Below are 22,209 nucleotides of genomic sequence, written 5' to 3' on the forward strand. Positions count from 1 at the left end.
TGAAAGCAAAGTGAATCACACTATTTGCTCAGAACTTTGGCTATTCTTTTAATTAATAGATTTTTGTTCACAAGAAATTACAGTGCAATGGCGTAAGCATCACCAAGTCAACTTCAATTAGAGAACTGCTGGAGTTTATGGCACAAAGGGATTGTCAAGGAGTTCATCAGAGTACTAAGCATTAATAGAAAATTATATCAGAATTCCCCAGGTCAGTCATAAAGTACAATTTGGGGTTCATAGGTTAAATCTGGTATTGCAGGTGAGATACTATCTAGTACAAGCAAAAAGTATGGTATACAGTAGAGGAATATAACCTGGACTACTCTAAGGACCTGGGTTATAGAAACAAATTGACCTGATCACACTTAGGTTCAAATCCCTGCTCCTGCACTTATCACCTGTGTGACATTATCAAGATAATCTCACTACATCTGTTTTCCTATCTATAAAATGGGGATAACAAAATACAGCCTACCTCCTAAGGTTGTTGAAAGGCTTAAATGAGATAACTAAAGCATACTGCATGGAAAATAGAGTTTAATATTAATAATTTAATAATAAATTAACTCTTCTGCCTTCTCCTAACTCTACTACTTATGATGTGACTATAAATTAGGCTCCTAAGTTTCAATTTTCTCACCTGTAAAACAGGAATTATAATATTGAGGCCAACTGCTCCACAACGTCAAATGAGATAACCTATATAAAAGTGTTTTGTAAAGGCACTATGTAGATGCATGTGAAGGATATCTACTGATACATGCAATTGGTTTACTGCTTCCCATAATTTTTAGGGATCATTTCAAATTTATAACTCAAAACCTAAAATGAAGTTTACAGTCATCTCAATTATTACAGGAGAATTTTCCAGCTTTTTGCTTTATCTGGCTTTGTACCTCCATCAAAATGTGGGAAGCAAGAGAGCTATATTCACATTTGTCAATTCTGCTGTTAGTATCTTTAGCGTAGGCTTCCATGCTGCCTAACATTATCCTTTGGTTTTCAAAGATCCATACTATCCATGACCTCCATGCCCTCTACAACCATGGAGAATTCTAAGATCTTCATTCATTTTTCTTTGTATCTGTTCTAGCACCTAGAAACATGGTTGGCAAATAGTAAGGATTCAACCAATATTTGTTAACTAAATGATTTCATGAATCTCTAGGTGTGTGTAAAAAAGACTGGATTTAAAGTGAAAAGACTGGGGTTTCTGTCTCTGCTTTTCTCCATTTTGGATGTGTGACCTTGGAGAAGTCACTTTAGGAAAAAGAATTATATAGCTATCATCTATAAACGGGGCTTCGTAATCCTCAAACTTTTTTTTGAGAATTTATAGAAAGTCTTTGTAGGTTATAAACCATCAAATTTAAGGTGTTATCATTAATCATCAGTGAATTTTACCTCAATAGCATCTTAAATAATTAAATTGACTAGATAAATAGATTTGCTAATGATTATTGGTTAATATAGGTAAGTATATGCATTCGTGTTTCCTATAAGAGTGAAAACACAAGATACACTGGTGGTTGTACTATTCTAATTCATATTCTATGGCACTGAGAACAAGGTCATTTGCCTGATGAAACACTAGACAAAAATGACTTCAGTACAGTTTTGGTCCTGGGATGTCTCACAATACCATTTTAAATTCACTACTGCGTTTAAAGTACTGATAATGAAAAATACTGTATTTCATTGTTTTCCTTAGAGTATTCATTGGCAAAGTAGCCATTTAATTGCTCCTGCCCACTTCATGTTATCAGATTCAGCTTTTAAACCCAGAGATCCTTTGAGTCACATTGTGTGCTAGGAGAAAAGATGCACAGGCTTTCAAAAATGAGTGGGGGGCTTCCCTGGTGGCGCAGTGGTTGAGAATCTGCCTGCCAATGCAGGGGACATGGGTTCGAGCCCTGGTCTGGGAGGATCCCACATGCCGCAGAGCAACTAGGCCCGTGAGCCACAACTACTGAGCCTGCGCGTCTGGAGCCTGTGCTCCGCAACAAGAGAGGCCGCAATAGTGAGAGGCCCGCACACCATGATGAAGAGTGGCCCCCACTTGCCCCAACTAGAGAAAGCCCTCACACAGAAACGAAGACCCAACACAGCCAAAAATAAATAAATAAATTAATTAATTAATTTTTTAAAAAATGAGTGGGATTACAGTTTAAGGCTGCAATTTTTATCATCCAATCAAATTTAAACTCTCTATAATTACAGCTAATAGTGTACTGACCTAGAGGGTAAGACACAAAGCAGAGAATATGGGAGAGAAAAAAGGGAGAAAAATACCATTAATACTGATACTAAAACAACAACCAAACAAAGAAAAAATGGAAAAGAGAGCCAGATCAAGGCTCAAGTCTCACCAAAGGCCTCGATATTCCTGTTATCCATTACTTCGCTTGAATCTCTGCATATGCTGGTTATGTTCCGGTGTGGAACAAGGAATTTTAAGAATTGGCTTTTGGAAGGCAAAATAGAATTACAGAATGTCAAAATTGGAAGAACATTTAGGGGTCAAATAGTTAATGCATCTCATTTATGGATGGACAAAGTCAAGTCCAGAGACGGGAGGGAACTTGTTAAATGCTGCTCAATAATTTTTTAGTAGAATTAGCAGGTTTCTGACTTTGTAGCTCTTCAAAAAGGAAGCCTGTAAGCCACTGTTCTCAAAAAGTACCATTTAAAAAAAATCAGAATTGTTGGGTTACGTGTTAAAAATAAAGATTCTTGGGTCCCATCTCAGATCTACTGAATCAGAATCTCAAAGGTAGGCCATGACAACCTGCATTTTAACAAACTTTACAATTGTTCTAATACACAAAGGTGTTGAAAAGCACTGCCCTAGACACTCTTAGCTCAAGCCTTTATACTATGTCCGCACGCTAAAAAAAAAAAAAAAAAAAAAAAGTGTTTCCAAGTATTTAAAAGAAGCAAAGCGGTAGTGGGTCTGAAATGCTGTCAGAATCCTCATGGTAACTGCACAGTGTAGGGTCCAACCAATAAGGATAAGGAAAGCTCTAGTAGTCAAGCATACTTGGGAAGCTGCAACTGGTACAACAGTCTAGTAGAGGGCAGGCTCTTCAGCATGCAGCTAGGCATTTTTAAACTTCCTTTTTGGGCTACACAGACAAGCATACAGTAGACGCAGTTACTGAAGTTTAACTTTTCTGCTAAGACACAAAGTTGAAAACATGGGTCTTTGTGTGTCATCATTTTAGCACTCTCCACCCCTAGTTTTCTCCCGGCTCTATCACTCACTCAAAGTTCTGCATGCAGAATCCCTAGCGGCTCCCGGGAGACCCAGAAACCAAGTACCCCTGGCCTCACCTTGTCTGCCAAGTTCGTTGTGGGACCTCACGCAGCCGGGGCAACGCAAAGGGTTAACAGGCCGTTCGCTGCAGAGTGGCAGGGAGCGAAGCCAATCGAGTGTCTAGGCGGGCGGTAAGTCTGGTGTGGGCGGGGCCGGGACGTAACGTGCGAAAGGGAAGCGGTGGAGGCCAAGGGGTGAGAGGGCAGCGGCGGTTGGAGGTTGCGAGGAGGCGGGGCGACCGGGAGATCGTAGGAGCTTTGGTCCGTTCTCCCTGCTCTCCTTTATCCTTAGGGGTCGGTAGCTGCGGGGACGGCCCGGTGCCCGGTGTATGGCCACGGAGTTACGGTGTCCGGACTCCATGCCCTGTCACAACCAGCAAGTAAACTGTGCCTCTACCCAAAACCCCGAGCCGCAGCAACCTGACGAACTGATCCGGGACCATGCCGGGGGAAACAGTGACTCCGCGGCCAAGCTGACTCTCCTCAGGGGGAGAGTAAGGTCTTCTAGCGTACCGGCTGAGCGGGACCTTCAGGCCTGCGGCGACGCCACCCTCAACTCAGAGAGCAACGGTGGCACTGGCAACTCTGACGCGCCAGCCAGCGACTCCCTCCTAGGGGACTGCGAACTCTCCCGGCAGATCGGGGCGCAGCTTAAGCTCCTGCCAATGAATGATCAGATCCGGGAGCTGCAGACCATCATCCGGGATAAGTGAGCCAGAGCGGAAGGGGAAGGGGAGGTGGAGGGTCTCTCAGGGGGTGGGCGGGGATTGGAAGTAAAAGGGGGAAGGTTCTTGGCCTAGGGAAGCTGGTCTGTGGAGATTTCGTCAGGGCCTTTTCTTTGCGGGGCGGTGTCACTTGACTCAGGCCTCCTACCCTCTTTCCCGGTACCTGTGTTTAACATCGCTTTGTGTAGGGAGGAAGCATTTTAGGTAACCTCCTGTTTCCTTTTTGTCTCTTATGAGTGGAATACACAGTCATTCCATTCAGGTAAACGTGCTGATCTGCCCTGTGCCTGTTCACGTGGGCAGTAACCATTTTTGGGTTGTAGGTTTACCACGTGAACAGACACAGGGCAGAGAGCGTAACCCTTTCACTTCATACTGTTTAATAGACTCCCAGTTTGTCTCCTTGTCTCCATTTCTCTCTTCTACGTGTACCCACACATTACTGAACAATTAATCTTCTTAATATACTGCTTTGATTCGCTCACTACCCTACTCAGCAGCCTTCTTTGGCTTCTCTGAGCCTACCAAATAAAGTCAGGATCGTTAGCTTGACATTAAGGCCCATCTTCGTGGTTCCTAGGAACTATTCTGAAACATCCCTACTTCTCCTCGCATCTCAAATTCTCTTTACTCCTCTGCATGTTCAAATCCTACCTACTCTTCAACATTCAGCATTAAATGTCCACCTCTGCCAAGAAGCTTTCCTTCAATCATTCTTCCTCACTGATTTTCCCTGGCCTTTTTAATGCAAGATTCACCTTCTGTTTTGTGTATTGTTGTTCGTTTCGCTCTTATCTTACTTGTTATATTTTAAGCTCCTTGAGGGCAGAAGTTGTATCACTTACATTTTTGAATTCCAACTATGCCTTGCAAGCAATAGTCATTCAATTACTAAAAGTTCTTTGTAGCTCTTAAAGTTATATTTATGAAAGTATTTAATGGTTTATAATGAATCAATATTGAAAACTGTGGTCATGTGAACCAATAAATGAAGTAGTGATCTTAAAAAGTAGGAGACATAGGCTTGGTAGTTGTGGTGGGGGGAACTGAAATAAAACTTAATCTGTAAAACAAAGAAAATAGGATGATTCTTGTTTCTATAGAGCAAGAGTTACTGACCTTGTGTCTTGGACCTGTGCTGTCTTGGACTTTGTGCTATACCTGTAGATGGGCTTCAGGGCTTTAGCAAACCCTCAGAAATTATTTGGGAAATGTTATTTGTATGTGCATTTTTAATGGTTTTTTTAAATAACATTTTTATTTTTTAGTATTTTTAAAATAAATTTATTTATTTATTTTTGTAAATAAATACAAAAATATTGCATTGGGTCTTGGTTGCTGCGCACGGGCTTTTTCTAGTTGCGGCGAGTTGGGGCTACTCTTCCTTGTGGTGCACGGGCTTCTCACTGCAGTGGCTTCTTCTGTTGTGGAGCACAGGCTCTAGGCGCACGGGCTTCAGTAGTTGTGGCACACGGGCTTAGTTGCTCCATGGGCATGTGGGATCTTCCCAGCCCAGGGCTCGAACCCATGTCCCCTGCTTTGGCAGGCAGATTCTCAACCACTGCACCACAAGGGAAGTCCCATAACATCTTTATTGAGCTATAATTTACATACCATACAGTATACCTTTTAAAGTGTACAATTCAGTGGTTTTCAAGTATGTTTATTGCTTTGCAGCCACCACCACACAATTTTAGAACATTTTCATCAGCTCAACAAGAAAGCCCACACCCATGAGCAGTCACTCCCCATTTCCCTCCAATCCACCAAGTGCCCTAGATAACCACTAATGTACCTTCTGTGTCTATTGATGTGCCTATTCTGGACGTTTCATGTAAATAGAATCATATGACATGTGGTCTTTTGTGGCTAGTTTCTTTTATTTAGCATAATGTTTTCAAGCTTTGTCCATCTTGTATCAGTACACCATTTCTTTTTTGGCTGAATGATATTCCTCTGTATGGATATACCACATTTTGTTTATCCATTCATCAGGTGATGGACATTTGGGTGGTTTGGTTTCCATTTTTTGGGTATTATGAATAATGCTACTATGAACATTTGCATATGTGCTTTTTTATGGGGTGGGGATTCCTTCACTTTCATTAGATTTCACAAAGGGGTCTTCCTGATAATGTAAAAGTGAACAGCTGCTATAGAACTTGGAGAGGGCATGACATTCAGCATTCATATATGACAGTATCAATACCTGATTTTACTGCATTACTCAGAAAAGCCTGGGTGGTGTAGTAAACCTGGGTGTAAGCAAAATCTTTTTTTTTCTTTTTCTTTTTTCTGAGTTTGGAAGGAGACAGCAGGATCCAGAGTCATCTTAGGCAAGATGTTTAGCATCTCTGTGCTTCAGCTTTATCATTTGTAAAATGAGGATGTTCCTAATATCTCATGAAGCTCCTGGGAGGCTAAAACAAGATACTGTCTATGAACATTTGTTGTAAACTGTGAACAGTATGCATATTTACGGCATTTCAAGCCTTTATGTTTAGATTTGTGCATGGTTCAGATTGTATCCATAAGTGCTGGTTTCTTCAGCTTTTGGGAGACAGTAAAAGGAATTTAACTACATAGAATGCACATTCTTATTTTAAAAAACAACACTGAGAGATCCTAGATTATTTTTATCCTGCTATGATACAGAATAGAAAAACTCACTACAATTTTTAATAACTAATTGATGCTTAGTTATTTAGGGTGGAGACAGAGTTTTAGTTTTGTTTCTGTTAATCAAATCTGTTAATGGAGGCCTCTGTTCCTTTATCTTAAAAAATTGGCATCCCTTCACACAAACAGGACCTGTTTTATCCGGGGCTGGTGTGGAGTGCTCGTGGTTAGAGGAGCTATATTTACAGGGGTCTAGTTATGGAAGGTGCCATATGCTCTTCTCTATTTTGATGTGACATCATATATGTGCGCTATGGAACTGTCTGATGATAGAGGCCACTGAAGTACTTGTTATTCCTTTTATTGTTCCTGGTTCTTAGTGTCTGTCTAGTGAAGGGATTGCTTTCTGAATTGACTTTGGCATGGGGAAATGGGGTTGAGCCAGAGGACTGCATGTTGTTGTAAATACATAAAGCAGGCAAGATTGAGAACATTGGACTGATTTAAAATATCTTTTTACTTATTTTTTTGAAATGTGCAGTATTTGCAGCATAAAATGTTGGTGGTATTATTGAATTTCAAGGAAATGGTTTTCTCTCTATTTGAGTATGCAGTAATCTAAACATCAAATGATCAGATAATTTACTCAGTCACGCAGGGGTCACTGGTGAACTCAGGAAGAAATGACTGCTTCATTTGCAGTTTTTGTTGTTGCAGTGGATTTAAACCACACATCCTTCCCTTTCTGCCTCCTTTATATACTAAACCCAACAAAATCTGAGTGTAATGCACTGTTCCCTTGAACACAGTTCATGACCACATATATAAGGCAGTGCAGTGTATTTAAAAGATCATCTCCTCTCCCCAGTTTTTGTTTTCTTTCGTCTTCTGAAACATTAAAGTAAAGCTTTTTCATGAGCTATTGAATGTTTCCTGTATATTTGCCCTCAAAGGGGTTTCACCATGGCCTCAGCAGGCAGCTTGGATGAAAATTGAGCCATCTTAGAGTATTTTAGTCCATGAAATAGCACTAAAGAAAGAACACATTCATTCTTGTGACTTTTTTTTTTTTAGTCACCTGGTGGGGAGACAGTTAACCTCAGGATGGATGAACATCCTGTGCAGCCCTAATATGAGTGCAGCCTGATGTGATTTGCGTCATTTGGCTAGGTAGTGTTCTTAACCAAAGCTGTACATTTGAATTGCTTGGGGAGTCTTTTTTTTTTTTTTGGAGCCCATTCTTAGAGTGGAGTAGTAGAGTAGTCTTGGGTGGAACCTGAGCACTTGTAGCTTTTCAAACACCACAGGTGATTGTGCTGTGCTCAGGCTGGGCCACTGCCCATGGGAGAATGGCCATTCTCCCTTGCGTGGTGATTTGGCTAGTTTTGGATTTAGAGTATAGGCTGAGCCAAGGATTCTAAACTAAACAGAACCAGCCTAGAGAACCTGGCCTGGTATCACCCTGAGACTGGAGGAATCTCAGAACTGTTCCCTTCAACTTATAGAAAACCAAAATGTCCACCACAGAAAACACTATGACCTGCAAGTTATTTATCAATAAATCATGGACATGGTTTTGGTTTTCCATGTGAATTTTCTAACTGGCTTTTAGGCCAGGAGTGAGGAAGTCGACTCTTTATACATACCCCTGTTATAATATTTATTGGGCATATCCTAGTAATCTCTTACCAGCTAGTCTGGACTCTGGGGAGGCAGAAAGAAAGTGTGGCCTGGCAAGTACCTGGCACATAGGGGAATTAATGTTCCAATCATTATAAAAATTAATAAATCAACTTGAATGACTGAGGCCTGGGTTCTAAAGGAAAATGATAGCTTCTCTTCTTTTTCTACCTGATCTTGAATGTTTACATTGAACTCTGCTTTGAGGTGCAAATAAATAATTAATGACACTATTTTATGAGATTCTTAAGAAGGTGCCAAAGATCTGTGGCCCTGGTGACTTGCACCTGGCAGGTAGTAAAAGCTATTTTCATTTTTGTTTGTTGTTTGTTTTGGTTTTCACATCAGATTAGGTTTGCTGCAAGTACTTCACTGGGTTTTCTTTTTTTGAGGGGGAAGGAAGGAGGAGGAAAATCATTTATAAATCATCTGCATACCATGACAAACCTTAGAGCTTCTTTATTTTAATGATCACATAACAAAGTAGCTATGGAAGTAGAGCTTATGTTTTCAGAGCTTCCACTAAACATGAACTCTAAGTGAAACATTCCTTTGGTTTAAACCTGCCAGAAAAGCTTTTATTTTTTACTTCCCTTTAAACTGTTGCTTAAAAAAGCAAAAACAAACAAACAAGAACATATTAGAGCTAAAACTGAGTCCATTTAGTTCTTCCTCCTTAGCTTAGGTTGCTAGATAAAAACAGGACACCCAGTTAAATTTGAGTTCAGATAAGCAATGAATACTTTTCTTAGTATATCCTAAACATTGTATGGGACATACTTCTGAAATACAAATTTAACTGAGTGTCCTGTATTTTTATTTGCTAAATCTGGCAACTTTATGCCCAGACTTAACTTCTCCCACCCCCAATGCTAAAGACAATCTTTGTGTATAATCCTCATTTTCAAAAATGAGACCTAGGACGGCAGAAGCAAGAATAACTACAGTCCTGCAGCCTGTGGAACAAAAACCACATTCACAGAAAGATAGACAAAATGAAAAGGCAGAGGACTATGTAGGAACAAGGAACAAGATAAAAGGAACAAGGTAAAACCCCAGAAAGACAACTAGATGAAGTGGAGATAGGCAACCTTCCAGAAAAAGAATTCAGAATAATGATAGTGAAGGTGATCCAGGACCTTGGAAAAAGAATGGAGGCAAAGATCGAGAAGATGAAAGAAATGTTTAACAAAGACCTAGAAGAATTCAAGAACAAACAAACAGAGATGAACAATAACTGAAATGAAAAATACACTAGAAGGAATCAATAGCAGAATAACTGAGGCAGAAGAACGGATAAGTGACCTGGAAGACAGAATGGTGGAATTCACTGCTATGGAACCAATAAATAAAAAAGAATGAAAAGAAATGAAGACAGCCTAAGAAACCTCTGGGACAACATTAAATGCACCAACATTCGCATTATAGGGGTCCCAGAAGGAGGAGAGAGAGAGAAAGGACCCGAGAAAATATTTGAAGAGATTATAGTCGAAAACTTTCCTAACATGGGACAGGAAATAGCCACCCAAGTCCAGGAAGCACAGAGAGTCCCAGTCAGGATAAGGAGAAACATGCCGAGACACATAGTAATCAAATTGACAAAAATTAAAGACAAAGAAAAATTATTAAAAGCAACAAGGGAAAAATAACAAATAACACACAAGGGAACTCCCATAAGGTTAACAGCTGATTTCTCAGCAGAAACTCTACAAGCCAGAAGGGAGTGGCATGATATATTTGATGAAAGGGAGGAACCTACAACCAAGATTACTCTAGCCGGCAAGGATCTCATTCAGATTCAACGGAGAAATCAAAAGCTTTACAGACAAACAAAGCTAAGAGAATTCAGCACCACCAAATCAGCTCTACAACAAATGCTAAAGGAACATCTCTGAGTAGGAAACACAAGAGAAGGAAAAGACCTACAAAAACAAACCCAAAACAATTAAGAAAATAGTTATAGGACCATACATATCAATAATTACCTTAAATATGAATGGATTAAATGCTCCAACCAAAAGACACAGGCTCGCTGAATGGATAGAAAAAGACCCATATATATGCTGTCTACAAGAGAATCACTTCAGACCTAGTGACACATACAGACTGAAAGTGAGGGGATGGAAAAAGATATTCCATGCAAATGGAAATCAAAAGAAAGCTGGAGTAGCAATACTTGTATCAGATAAAATAGACTTTAAAATAAAGAATGTTACAAGAGCCAAGGAAGGACACTACATAATGATCAAGAGATCAATCCAAGAAGATATAACAATTATAAATATATATGCACCCAACATAGGAGCACCTCAATACATAAGGCAAATGCTAACAGCTATAAAAGAGGAAATCGACAGTAACACAATAATAGTGAGGGACTTTTAACACTTCACTTACACTAATGGACAGATCATCCAGACAGAAAATTAATAAGGAAACACAAGCTTTAAATGACACAATAGACCAGATGGATTTAATTGATATTTATAGGACATTCCATCCGAAAACAGCAGATTACACTTTCTTCTCAAGTGCACACAGAACATTCTCCAGGATAAGTCACATCTTGGGTCCCAAATCTAGCCTCGGTAAATTTAAGAAAATTAAAATCGTATCAAGCATCTTTTCTGACCACAACACTATGAGATTAGAAATAAATTACAGGGAAAAAAATGTAAAGAATACAAACACATGGAGGCTAAACAATATGTTGCTAAATAACCAAGAGATCACTGAAGAAATCAAAGAGGAAATCAAAAAATACTTAGAGAAAAAAAAATGACACCTAATTCAGTACTACTGGGATTTGATTTAAATTAAATTGTTTTTTAAGTTATGAGTCAGAGGTTTTAATTTAATCATTTGAAAAGGGTGTATTCTTGTTTTAACCTTAATTACATACTCTTTACAAACCACATTATAATAGCAGCTTCTTCATCTTGAGAAGGAACATTTTAATGATGTTTTATTTGCCTGCCAGTCTCTTTATTTCATTATTTGCATTGTATGTACATGCCAGTCTGATTGACAGGGAGAGAAATATCATTAAAATACACCTAAAAACTGGTTACCTTTTAGTAAACATGCCCTTATTAGAGCAAAATATAGATAATGGCTTTACTCAGGGACTTAAGAGAGCTTCAGGCTGGGAAGAACCTTGGAATACTTCACCTCTGTAAGCCTCACTACTTTCTTCACTAAAGAGGTGGTAAGAATAGAATCTACCTTTTAAGATTATGTGAGGATTAGACCAGGTAATGCACGAAAAGTGCTTAATACTTGGCACCAAGGAAGCTTTTAATAAATGATGACCTGTGGGAATGAAGGGAGTAATATATGTATAATATTACATACCTGCTGTAACTTTTGGACCTTTTAAGAAAAGCCTTCTAAATAAATCTTGTACGCTTGGGGGTGTGTGTGTGTGTGTGTGTGTGTACAGTTATTAAATGAATTTTCTTTAAAAAAGTAGAGGAGAGGTTGTCAAGTTTATTCTGAATAGAGAGAAGTAGCAGGTAGTGATCAAATGGAAGTTTCTGCTGTAGAAATTGAAGTTGTAATTGCACCAGGAGAGGATGTCTTCCAACACACTAGAGAATCCCTCTGGTGGTGGTGATGGTGGTGGTGGTAGTAGTAATAGCAGCAGCAGCAGTAGTATTAGTGAGGTCTAGTAAGAAGAGGGGAGAGGATCTCTACTTGAAGTCTTAATTTTTTAATATTATAAAGACATTCTTCTCATAGTTCCATATGTTATGGATGATAAGTAAAAACCTATTAGCCTTTTGGAAGAAAGGTCAGAGATTTCTCTTGATTTCATCTTGGTTTGGGTTTGTTATGAGATGTACGTGTTTTAAAATATATACATATACAATTGCTATAGCCTCTCTGGAAATTTTAAAGTGCTTTATAGACGGTCTTAAGTAGGGAAGAGTCTGGTTTACCAAATCCACATTAAAATGAGGATTTGGCTTCTGGTATGATTCTCATTCTTTTGTTGTTTCTGTGTGAAGATCATTTTTTAAAAAATGGCTACCTTTGGCTTTCATTTTGTTACTATAGATGTGTGACACATTTGTTGGGGGGAGTGTCAAGAAAAGTATATTCTCAGATATGGTTAGGTCTGCATTGTTAATCCTGTTTGGGGTTTGCACAATTTAAAAGATACTCTGCTTAACATTAGTTAGATTTCTATGCTCTGAATTATGAGCGCCTGGATATCACTGTTTAAATATTTGAATATATTTTAGAATATTCCAGGGATGTGTGTCAGTGTGTTTGTTGCTTTGTGATAATTTTGCATTAGATTTTATTTGGGACAGTTATCAGATATAAGATGATTAAAATGTCTTTCAAAACTTTGTTTCCAGTATGATAGATTTTTTTAAAAAATGGTTTTGAGACAAAAATGAATAGAGTTATGATTTGAAACAAAGTATATGGAGTGAATAAGACCTGGGGTCTGGTTTACATTAAAACATCTTTATTAACACATACTTTAGTCCAGTGTTGGGCCTAAAGTAGGGGCCCAACGATTATGTGCAACTTGATTGATCCAACAAGCAAATATCTGCTTTATGAAACTCTAGTGTTAACAATGTAAGGGATTTAGATGTGGATATTGCAGACCACTGTGTGTTTTTAAAAAATGCAACCAACTTACTGTATTCTAACTGTACTTTAATTTCTAAATTGATTTAAAGTAAACAGTGTCGGTCTGAAGCCTGTCAAAAACAACAGGGGATAAGTTAGTAATTACTGTTTGTAGTGGGATGACCTGGAGCAGTGACTGCTTTAATTGGAAGTCAAATAGCTATCAAGGGATAACAGTTCACATTAGGTTCTCATAGTGTGTACCTTTTTTGGAATGTAGAGAAGTGCTTATCATGCAGAAGTTTTCAGCCGAGGCTGATATTTTTGAGGAGAGTGTGAAGATATTAAAGTGTCTGATTCTAAAGTAAAATAATGAATTTGGGCAACTCTGATCAATTAACCTAACTTTTCTATGTAATATATTTGTGTAACTGTTTAAAAATTAAAGACAAACGTTTCAGATGTGTTCTCAAGATATACTACTGGATATTTCTTTAAGACAAATCCAGACTTATCTTCCCTATTGAAAAACTGTGTTCTGGCTACTTAGACAAGTTTATGTAGGTCTACCAAATGGGGCAGTAGGCTTCAGTCTTTTTTTTGTTTGTTTGTTTTTTTGTAGTTCGCTGACTTTTACTTCTTTGACAAGCATGTTGTGAAGATTAATTATAGAAATGAAAAGTGCAAGTGTAATATCAATAGTATAGTTTCATTTGAAAACCACAGTACATAAAGCCTGTTTTAAATGGGCTTTCTATGTGTAGGTGTGTGGACAGAGTTTTCTGAGTTTAGGGAGTATTTATATATAAAGAATACAGACCTATATTCTCCCTATTGCTCAATTATGGTCCATATTTTAGAGAGTTAGTATCTGTAATAATGATAGAACTGTGGTTACTCTAAGAAACCTAATGCCATTTGTGTCAGGGATATTTCATTGCTTTTCCCTGTCAGAGAAAGTAAATGAAGCTTGAAAAAGAGTCATGATTAATGGTATAGTGAGATAATATATGCTTGCATATGCCATTTCGATGCTGTGTTGGGGAATATTTTAGGTGTGCTATGGATAGGCAGATGGGGATTTTTAAGTACATAAACTGTAAATCTGTCAGATCATTTAACTTACATGAGACAAAGAGGAGGAACAATACTAGGTTTTTACGTACAGAAAAAATGTCAGCCTTATAAACATTCTTCTTTTGGCTGGTTAACAGTTCGTGGGTAAGTGCAACCCTCGATTATTATTACTTGGGTACCTCAGGATCTAAAAGTACTGACCAGAAGGAAGTGTACAGGAAGTTGGTAGAAAGATCTATGGAGTAAACTATTTGATTGAAAAACAGGCAAAGGGAAAAATTTATCAATAGTTTGAGAAAGAGGTCTTGGAAATTAGGTTATGTGTTCTTGAAAGCAATGGCAGAAACAGAGGATTTACTTGTTTGTGCCATTCTCATTCCAAAAAGGATTAGAGACAAAGTATCAATAGATGGGTTATTTGTGCTGGTAATAGGGTTTTAGATCAAGGTGAATGGTGCGTGAGAATGGGGAGAACCTGGTTTTCTCACTGCAAAGTTTTTTTCTTAACTTGAGCTCTGGACTTGCTGCCATCTTCCAGGGGGAACTTGTTCATCTCCTGGTTGAAGAGTATATACTTGGGCAGTTCAGTGGGAGACTACATGATCTTTTCAGTTCCTCTCTCCAGTGTTAATATCAAATGAGCATTTTCAATAATATTTACCAAGTCATTCCATTTAGGTTCCTGTATCCTAGTGAAAAATATCATGTCTCAATAATAGTCTGTTACAGGTAAGCTTTTAAGCTTTTAGCATGTAATACATTTTAATATCAGAATTACTATATATATTAAGTAATATTTCACTTTAAAGCTCTAATCTAGACTAAAACTTGTACTTTTTTTTTAGGACAGCCAGTAGAGGGGACTTCATGTTTTCTGCGGATCGTTTGGTAGGTGGATGGAGGCTTTCCATTTTCATTTCATTGTTGTTCCTAGTGATACAATCATAGTAGGCCAAGGGGCTTTTTTGTTCTAGAGCATTCTGGGGTCGAGAGAGATTGTACCAAGTAACCCACATCTTGCTAGACTTTGCAAGTGTTGTTTCTACTGTTGCATTAAAGCTCTGCCTCAGTCCCATTCACCTCAAAGCATTGTCCATGAACTCATTCTCTGTAGTTCTGAGGTACCACTCACTACCTTTCAAGTGGATCTTGGTAACCTGATCCTGAGCCTTAAATGCCTCCTCTTAGGGCAGTGAAGTGAAGTAAATTAAAAGGAAACCAAAGATGTAAAAGACCTAGTAGTTACCCTTATGGGATCCATCGAATGCACAAAAACTAATACCTAGCTTGTAGTTTACATGGGGTTGGATATCTATTTTGCCTCTTCTTTTCTGTAGTATCCTCACACGTGAAATACTAAGTACTGTCTATGCTCAGGGACTTCCTGTTAAGGATTGATCAAGCCCAATTCTGTTTAGCTAGTGTCATCTGAGAGGATCTCAGGCCAAATTGGGCTGTCTTGGATAAGCCCTGTTTACTTCTTGTGTTTATATCTAAGTTTGTTCAGTGCTTAGAATGAGGTTGACACATATTCTGCTGTGGTTATTAGTATTCATCTGTTCATGAAATATACATTGAACTCATGTGAGTCAGACACTGTGCTAGACTGTGTTGTGGGGGGAGGAGATACAGTGGTAAAGCATATAGCATGGTCCCTGAACTCGTGGGGTTTACAATCTAAATACTGTTCTCAGTATTTAGTTTGGGAAAGAAAGAAAAGTGACTTATTAAGCTTATAGGTATAATCAGATAGTATAAGATAGATTATTAAAGGGAATGTGAAGGTGTTGGTGGAGGGAGGCGTGAAACTCTTTATTTACCTTTTCCCTAGGGAAATTTTTATTCCAAAACAGTGTAGACAACTCCTGTTCTATTTTTGACTTTAAATATTCTTGGTTCAAAGGCCACTTCCACTTGAGCTTCCAGAAGCAGTAATAATCCTTGGATTGCATCAAGATAAATGTAGTTGAGGGGCAAGATGGCAGAAGAGTAAGACGCAGAGATCACCTTCCTCCCCACAGATACATCAGAAATACATCTACACGTGGAACTACTCCTATAGAACACCCACTGAACGCTGGCAGAAGACGTCAGACCTCCCAAAAGGCAAGAACCTCCCCACATACCTGGGTAGGGCAAAAGAAAAAAGAAATAACAGAGACAAAAGAATAGGGACAGGACCTGCACCAGTGGGAGGGAGCTGTGAAGGAGGAAAGGTTTCCACACACTAGGAAGCCCCTTCGCGGAGACTGCGGGTGGCAGAGGGGGGAAGCTTTGGAGCCACGGAGGAGAGCGCAGCCACAGGCGTGCGGAGGGCAAAGCGGAGAGATTCCCACACAGAGGATCGGTGCCGAGCAGCACTCACCAGCCCGAGAGGCTTGTCTGCTCACACGCCGGGGCGGATTGGGGCTGGGAACTGAGGCTTGGGTTTCGGTCGGATCCCAGGGAGAGGACTGGGGTTGGCTGCGTGAACACAGCCTGAAGGGGTTAGTGCACCACAGCTAGCCGGGAGGGAGTCCGGGAAAAGGTCTGGAGCTGCCGAACAGGCAAGAGACTTTTTCTTGCCTCTTTGTTTCCTGGTGCGCGAGGAGAGGGGATTCAGAGCGCTGCCTAAATGAGCTCCAGAGACGGGCATGAGCCGCGGCTATCAGCGCGGACCCCAGAGACGGGCATGAGATGCTAAGGCTGCTGCTGCTGCCACCAAGAAGCCTGTGTGCGAGCACAGGTCACTACCCACACCTCCCCTCCTGGGAGCCTGTGCAGCCCGCCACTGCCAGGGTCCCGTGATCCAGGGACAACTTCCCTGGGAGAACGCACGGCGCGCCTCACGCTGCAACGTCACGCCAGCCTCTGCCGCCGCTTGCCCCGCATCCGTACCCCTCCCTCCCCCTGGCCTGAGTGAGCCAGAGCTCCCGAAGCAGCTGATCCTTTAACCCCGTCCTCTGTGAGTAAAGAACAAATGCCCTCAGGCGACCTACAGGCAGAGGCGGGTCCAAATCCAAAGCTGAACCCTGGGAGCTGTACGAACAAAGAAGAGAAAGGGAAATTTCTCTCAGCAGCCTCAGAAGAAGTGCATTAGAGCTCCACAAACAACTTGATGTACCTGCATCTGTGGAATACCTGAATAGACAACGAATCATCCCAAATTGAGGAGGTGGACTTTGGGAGCAGGATATATTATTTTTTCCCCTTTTCCTCTCTTTGTGAGTGTGTATGTGTATGCTTCTGTGTGAGATTTTGTCTGTATAGCTTTGCTTTCACCATTTGTCCTAGGGTTCGGTCGGTCCATTTTTTTTTTTTTTACTTAAAAAATTTTTTTTCTTAATAATTTTTATCTTATTTTTTATTTTAAAAAAATTAAAAAATTTTTTTCTTAATAAATTTTTTCTTAATAATTTTATTCTTATTTTAAAAAATTTAAAAAAATTTTTTCTTAATAAATTTTCTCTTAATAATTTTTTTCTTATTTTTTAATTTAATAGCTTTATTTTATTTTATCTTACTTTATTTTATTTTATTTTATTTTATCCTCTTTCTTTCTTTCTTTCTATTTTTTCTCCCTTTTATTCTGAGCCGTGTGGATGAAAGGCTCTTGGTGCTCCACACAGGCATCAGGGCTGTGCCTCTGAGGTGGGAGAGCCAACTTCAGGACACTGGTCCACAAGAGACCTCCCAGCTCCACGTAATACCAAATGGCAAAAATCTCTCAGAGATCTCCATCTCAACACCAAGACCCAGCTTCACTCAACGACCAGCAAGCTACAGTGCTGGACACCCTATGCCAAACAACTAGCAAGACAGGAACACAGCCCCATCCATTAGCAGAGAGGCTGCCTAAAATCATAATAAGGCCACAGACACCCCAAAACACACAACAAGATGGGGACGTGCCCACCAGAAAGACAAGATCCAGCCTCATCCACCAGAACACAGGCACTAGTCCCCTCCACCAGAAAGCCTACACAACCCACCGAACCAACCTTACCCACTGGGGACAGACACCAAAAACAACAGGAACTACGAACCTGCAGCCTGTGAAAAGGAGACCCCAAACACAGTAAGATAAGCAGAATGAGAAGACAGAAAAGCACACAGCAGATGAAGGAGCAAGGTAAAAACACACCAGAACTAACAAATGAAGAGGAAATAGGCAGTCTACCTGAAAAAGAATTCAGAATAATGATAGTAAAGATGATCCAAAATCTTGGAAATAGAATAGACAAAATGCAAGAAACATTTAACAAGGACGTAGAGGAACTAAAGAGGAACCAAGCAACGATAAAAAACACAATAAATGAAATTAAAAATACTCTAGAAAGGATCAATAGCAGAATAACTGAGGCAGAAGAATGGGTAACTGACCTGGAAGATAAAATAGTGGAAATAACTACTGCAGAGCAGAATAAAGGAAAAAGAATGAAAAGAACTGAGGACAGTCTCAGAGACCTCTGGGACAACATTAAATGCACCAACAACACTCAAATTATAGGGGTCCCAGAAGAAGAAGAAAAAAATAAAGGAACTGAGAAAATATTTGAAGAGATTATAGTTGAAAACTTCCCTAATATGGGAAAGGAAATAGTTAATCAAGTCCTGGAAGTGCAGAGAGTCCCATACAGGATAAATCGAAGGAGAAACACACCAAGACACATATTAATCAAACTATCAAAAATTAAATATAAAGAAAACATATTAAAAGCAGCAAGGGAAAAACAACAAATAACACACAAGGGAATCCCCATAAGGTTAACAGCTGATCTTTCAGCAGAAACCCTGCAAGCCAGAAGGGAGTGGCAGGATATACTTAAAGTGATGAAGGAGAAAAACCTACAACCAAGATTACTCTACCCAGCAAGGATCTCATTCAGATTTGATGGAGAAATTAAAAACTTTACAGACAAGCAAAAGCTGAGAGAGTTCAGCACCACCAAACCAGCTTTACAACAAATGCTAAAGGAACTTCTCTAGGCAAGAAACACAAGAGAAGGAAAACACCTACAATAACAAACCCAAAACGTTTAAGAAAATGGGAATAGGAACATACATATTGATAATTACCTTAAATATAAATGGATTAAATGCTCCCACCAAAAGACACAGGCTGGCTGAATGGATACAAAAACAAGACCCATATATATGCTGTCTACAAGAGACCCGCTTCAGACCTAGGGACACATACAGACTGAAAGTGAGGGGCTGGAAAAAGATATTCCATGCAAATGGAAATCAAAAGAAAGCTGGAGTAGCAATACTCCTACCAGATAAAATAGACTTTAAAACAAAGAATGTTACAAGAGACAAAGAAGGACACTATATAATGATCAAGGGATCGATCCAAGAAGAAGGTATAACAATTGTAAATATTTATGCACCCAACATAGGAGCACCTCAATACATAAGGCAAATACTAACAGCCATAAAAGGGGAAATCGACAGTAACACGATCATAGTAGGGGACTTTAACACCCCATTTTCACCAATGGACAGATCATCCAAAATGAAAATAAATAAGGAAACATAAGCTTTAAATGATACATTAAACAAGATGGACTTAATTGATATTTATAGGACATTCCACCCCAAAACAACAGAATCCACATTTTTCTCAAGTGCTCATGGAACATTTTCCAGGATAGATCATATCTTGGGTCACAAATCAAGCCTTGGTAAATTTAAGAAAATTGAAATCGTATCAAGTATCTTTTCCGACCACAATTCTATGAGACTAGATATCAATTAGAGGAAAAGACCTGTAAAAAATACAAACACATGGAGGCTACACAATACACTACTTAATAACGAAGTGATCACTGAAGAAATCAAAGGGGAAATCAAAAAATACCTAGAAACAAATGACCATGGAGACATGACGACCCAAAACCTATGGGATGCAGCAAAAGCAGTTCTAAGAGGGAAGTTTATAGCAATACAAGCCTACCTCAAGAAACAGGAAACATCTCGAATAAACAACCTAACCTTGCACCTAAAGCAATTAGAGAAAGAAGAACAAAAAAAACCCCAAAGATAGCAGAAGGAAAGAAATCATAAAGATCAGATCAGAAATAAATGAAAAAGAAATAAAGGAAACAATAGCAAAGATCAATAAAACTAAAAGCTGTTTCTTTGAGAAGATAAACAAAATTGATACACTATTAGCCAGACTCATGAAGAAAAAAAGGGAGAAGACTCAAATCAATAAAATTAGAAATGCAAAAGGAGAAGTAACTACTGACACTGCAGAAATACAAAGGATCATGAGAGATTACTACAAGCAACATTATGCCAATAAAATGGACAACCTGGAAGAAATGGACAAATTCTTAGAAATGCACAACCTGCCAAAACTGAACCAGGAAGAAATAGAAAATATGAACAGACCAATCACAAGCACTGAATTTGAAACTGGGATTAAAAATCTTCCAACGAACAAAAGCCCAGGACCAGAGGTCCTCACAGGCGAATTCTATCAAACATTTAGAGAAGAGCTAACACCTATCCTTCTCAAACTCTTCCAAAATATTGCAGAGGGAGGAACACTCCCCAACTCATTCTACGAGGCCATCATCACCCTGATACCAAAACCAGACAAAGATGTCACAAAGAAAGAAAACTACTGGCCAATATCACTGATGAACATAGATGCAAAAATCCTCAACAAAATACTAGCAAACAGAATCCAACAGCACGTTAAAAGGATCATACACCATGATCAAGTGGGGTTTATTCCAGGAATGCAAGAATTCTTCAATATACGCAAATCAATCAACGTGATACACCATATTAACAAATTGAAGGAGAAAAACCATATGATCATCTCAATAGATGCAGAGAAAGCTTTCAACAAAATTCAACACCCATTTATGATAAAAGCCCTGCAGAAAGTCGGCATAGAGGGAACTTTCCTCAACATAATAAAGGCCATATATGACAAACCCACAGCCAACATTGTCCTCAATGGTGAAAAACTGAAACCATTTCCACTAAGATAAGGAACAAGACAAGGTTGCCCACTCTCACCTCTGTTATTCAACATAGATTTGGAAGTGTTAGCCCCAGCAATCAGAGAAGAAAAAGAAATAAAAGGAATCCACATCGGAAAAGAAGAAGTAAAGCTGTCACTGTTTGCAGATGACATGGTACTCTATATAGAGAATCCTAAAGATGCTACCAGAAAACTACTAGAGCTAATCAATGAATTTGGTAAAGTAGCAGGATACAAAATTAATGCACAGAAATCTCTTGCATTCCTATACACTAATGATGAAAAATCTGAAAGTGAAATTAAGAAAACACTCCCGTTCACCATTGCAACAAAAAGAATAAAATATCTAGGAATAAACCTACCTAAGGAGACAAAAGACCTGTATGCAGAAAATTATAAGACACTGATGAAAGAAATTAAAGATGATACAAATAGATGGAGAGATATACCATGTTCTTGGATTGGAAGAATCAACATTGTGAAAATGACTCTACTACCCAAAGCAATCTACAGATTCAATGGAATCCCTATCAAACTACCACTGGCATTTTTCACAGAACTAGAACAAAATATTTCACAATTTGTATGGAAACACAAAGGACCCCGAATAGCCAAAGCAATCTTGAGAATGAAAAATGGAGCTGGAGGAATCAGGCTCCCTGACTTCAGACTATACTACAATGCTACAGTAATCAAGACAGTATGGTACTTGCACAAAAACAGAAACATAGATCAATGGAACAGGATAGAAAGCCCAGAGATAAAGCCACGCACATATGTTCACCTTATCTTTGATAAGGGAGGCAAGCATATACAGTGGAGAAAAGACAGCCTCTTCAATAAGTGGTGCTGTGGAAACTGGACAGGTACATGTAAAAGTATGAAATTAGAACACTCCCTATTACCATACACAAAAATACACTCAAAATGGATTAATGACCTAAATGTAAGGCCAGACACTATCAAACTCTTAGAGGAAAACATAGGCAGAACACCCTATGACATAAATCACAGCAAGATCCTTTTTGACCCAGCTCCTAGAGAAATGGAAATAAAAACAAAAACAAACAAATGGGACCTAATGAAACTTAAAAGCTTTTGCACAGCAAAGGAAACCATAAACAAGACCAAAAGACAACCCTCAGAGTGGGAGAAAATATTTGCAAATGAAGCAAGTGACAAAGGATTAATCTCCAAGATTTACAAGCAGCTCATGCA

At 39.1% G+C, this 22,209-nt stretch overlaps 1 protein-coding gene and 1 long non-coding RNA gene across 4 annotated transcripts in view; both read left to right on the forward strand.

Annotated features, from left to right (window-relative positions):
• The first annotated feature begins 3,475 nt into the window (after positions 1-3,475).
• The window catches only part of UPRT (uracil phosphoribosyltransferase homolog), a 30,414-nt gene continuing 11,680 nt past the window's right edge, over positions 3,476-22,209 (forward strand). The window contains exons 1-2 of one of the 3 annotated variants that reach the window (XM_082447444.1): positions 3,476-4,027; positions 14,855-14,897. In XM_082447444.1, coding sequence (XP_082303570.1) covers positions 3,648-4,027; positions 14,855-14,897 — 423 coding nt within the window. In that variant the 5' untranslated portion in view covers positions 3,476-3,647. The remainder of the gene's footprint in view (positions 4,028-14,854; positions 14,898-22,209) is intronic. The other 2 variants (XM_082447443.1, XM_082447442.1) reach the window with 2 other exon arrangements.
• Positions 16,124-21,423, forward strand: LOC309653146. The gene is made up of 2 exons (XR_014259018.1): positions 16,124-19,109; positions 20,807-21,423. It is a non-coding gene; the product is annotated as an uncharacterized lncRNA (long non-coding RNA).

This window comes from Balaenoptera physalus, assembly GCF_965194825.1.
Source record: "Balaenoptera physalus genome assembly, chromosome: X".
Lineage (NCBI taxonomy): Eukaryota > Metazoa > Chordata > Mammalia > Artiodactyla > Balaenopteridae > Balaenoptera > Balaenoptera physalus.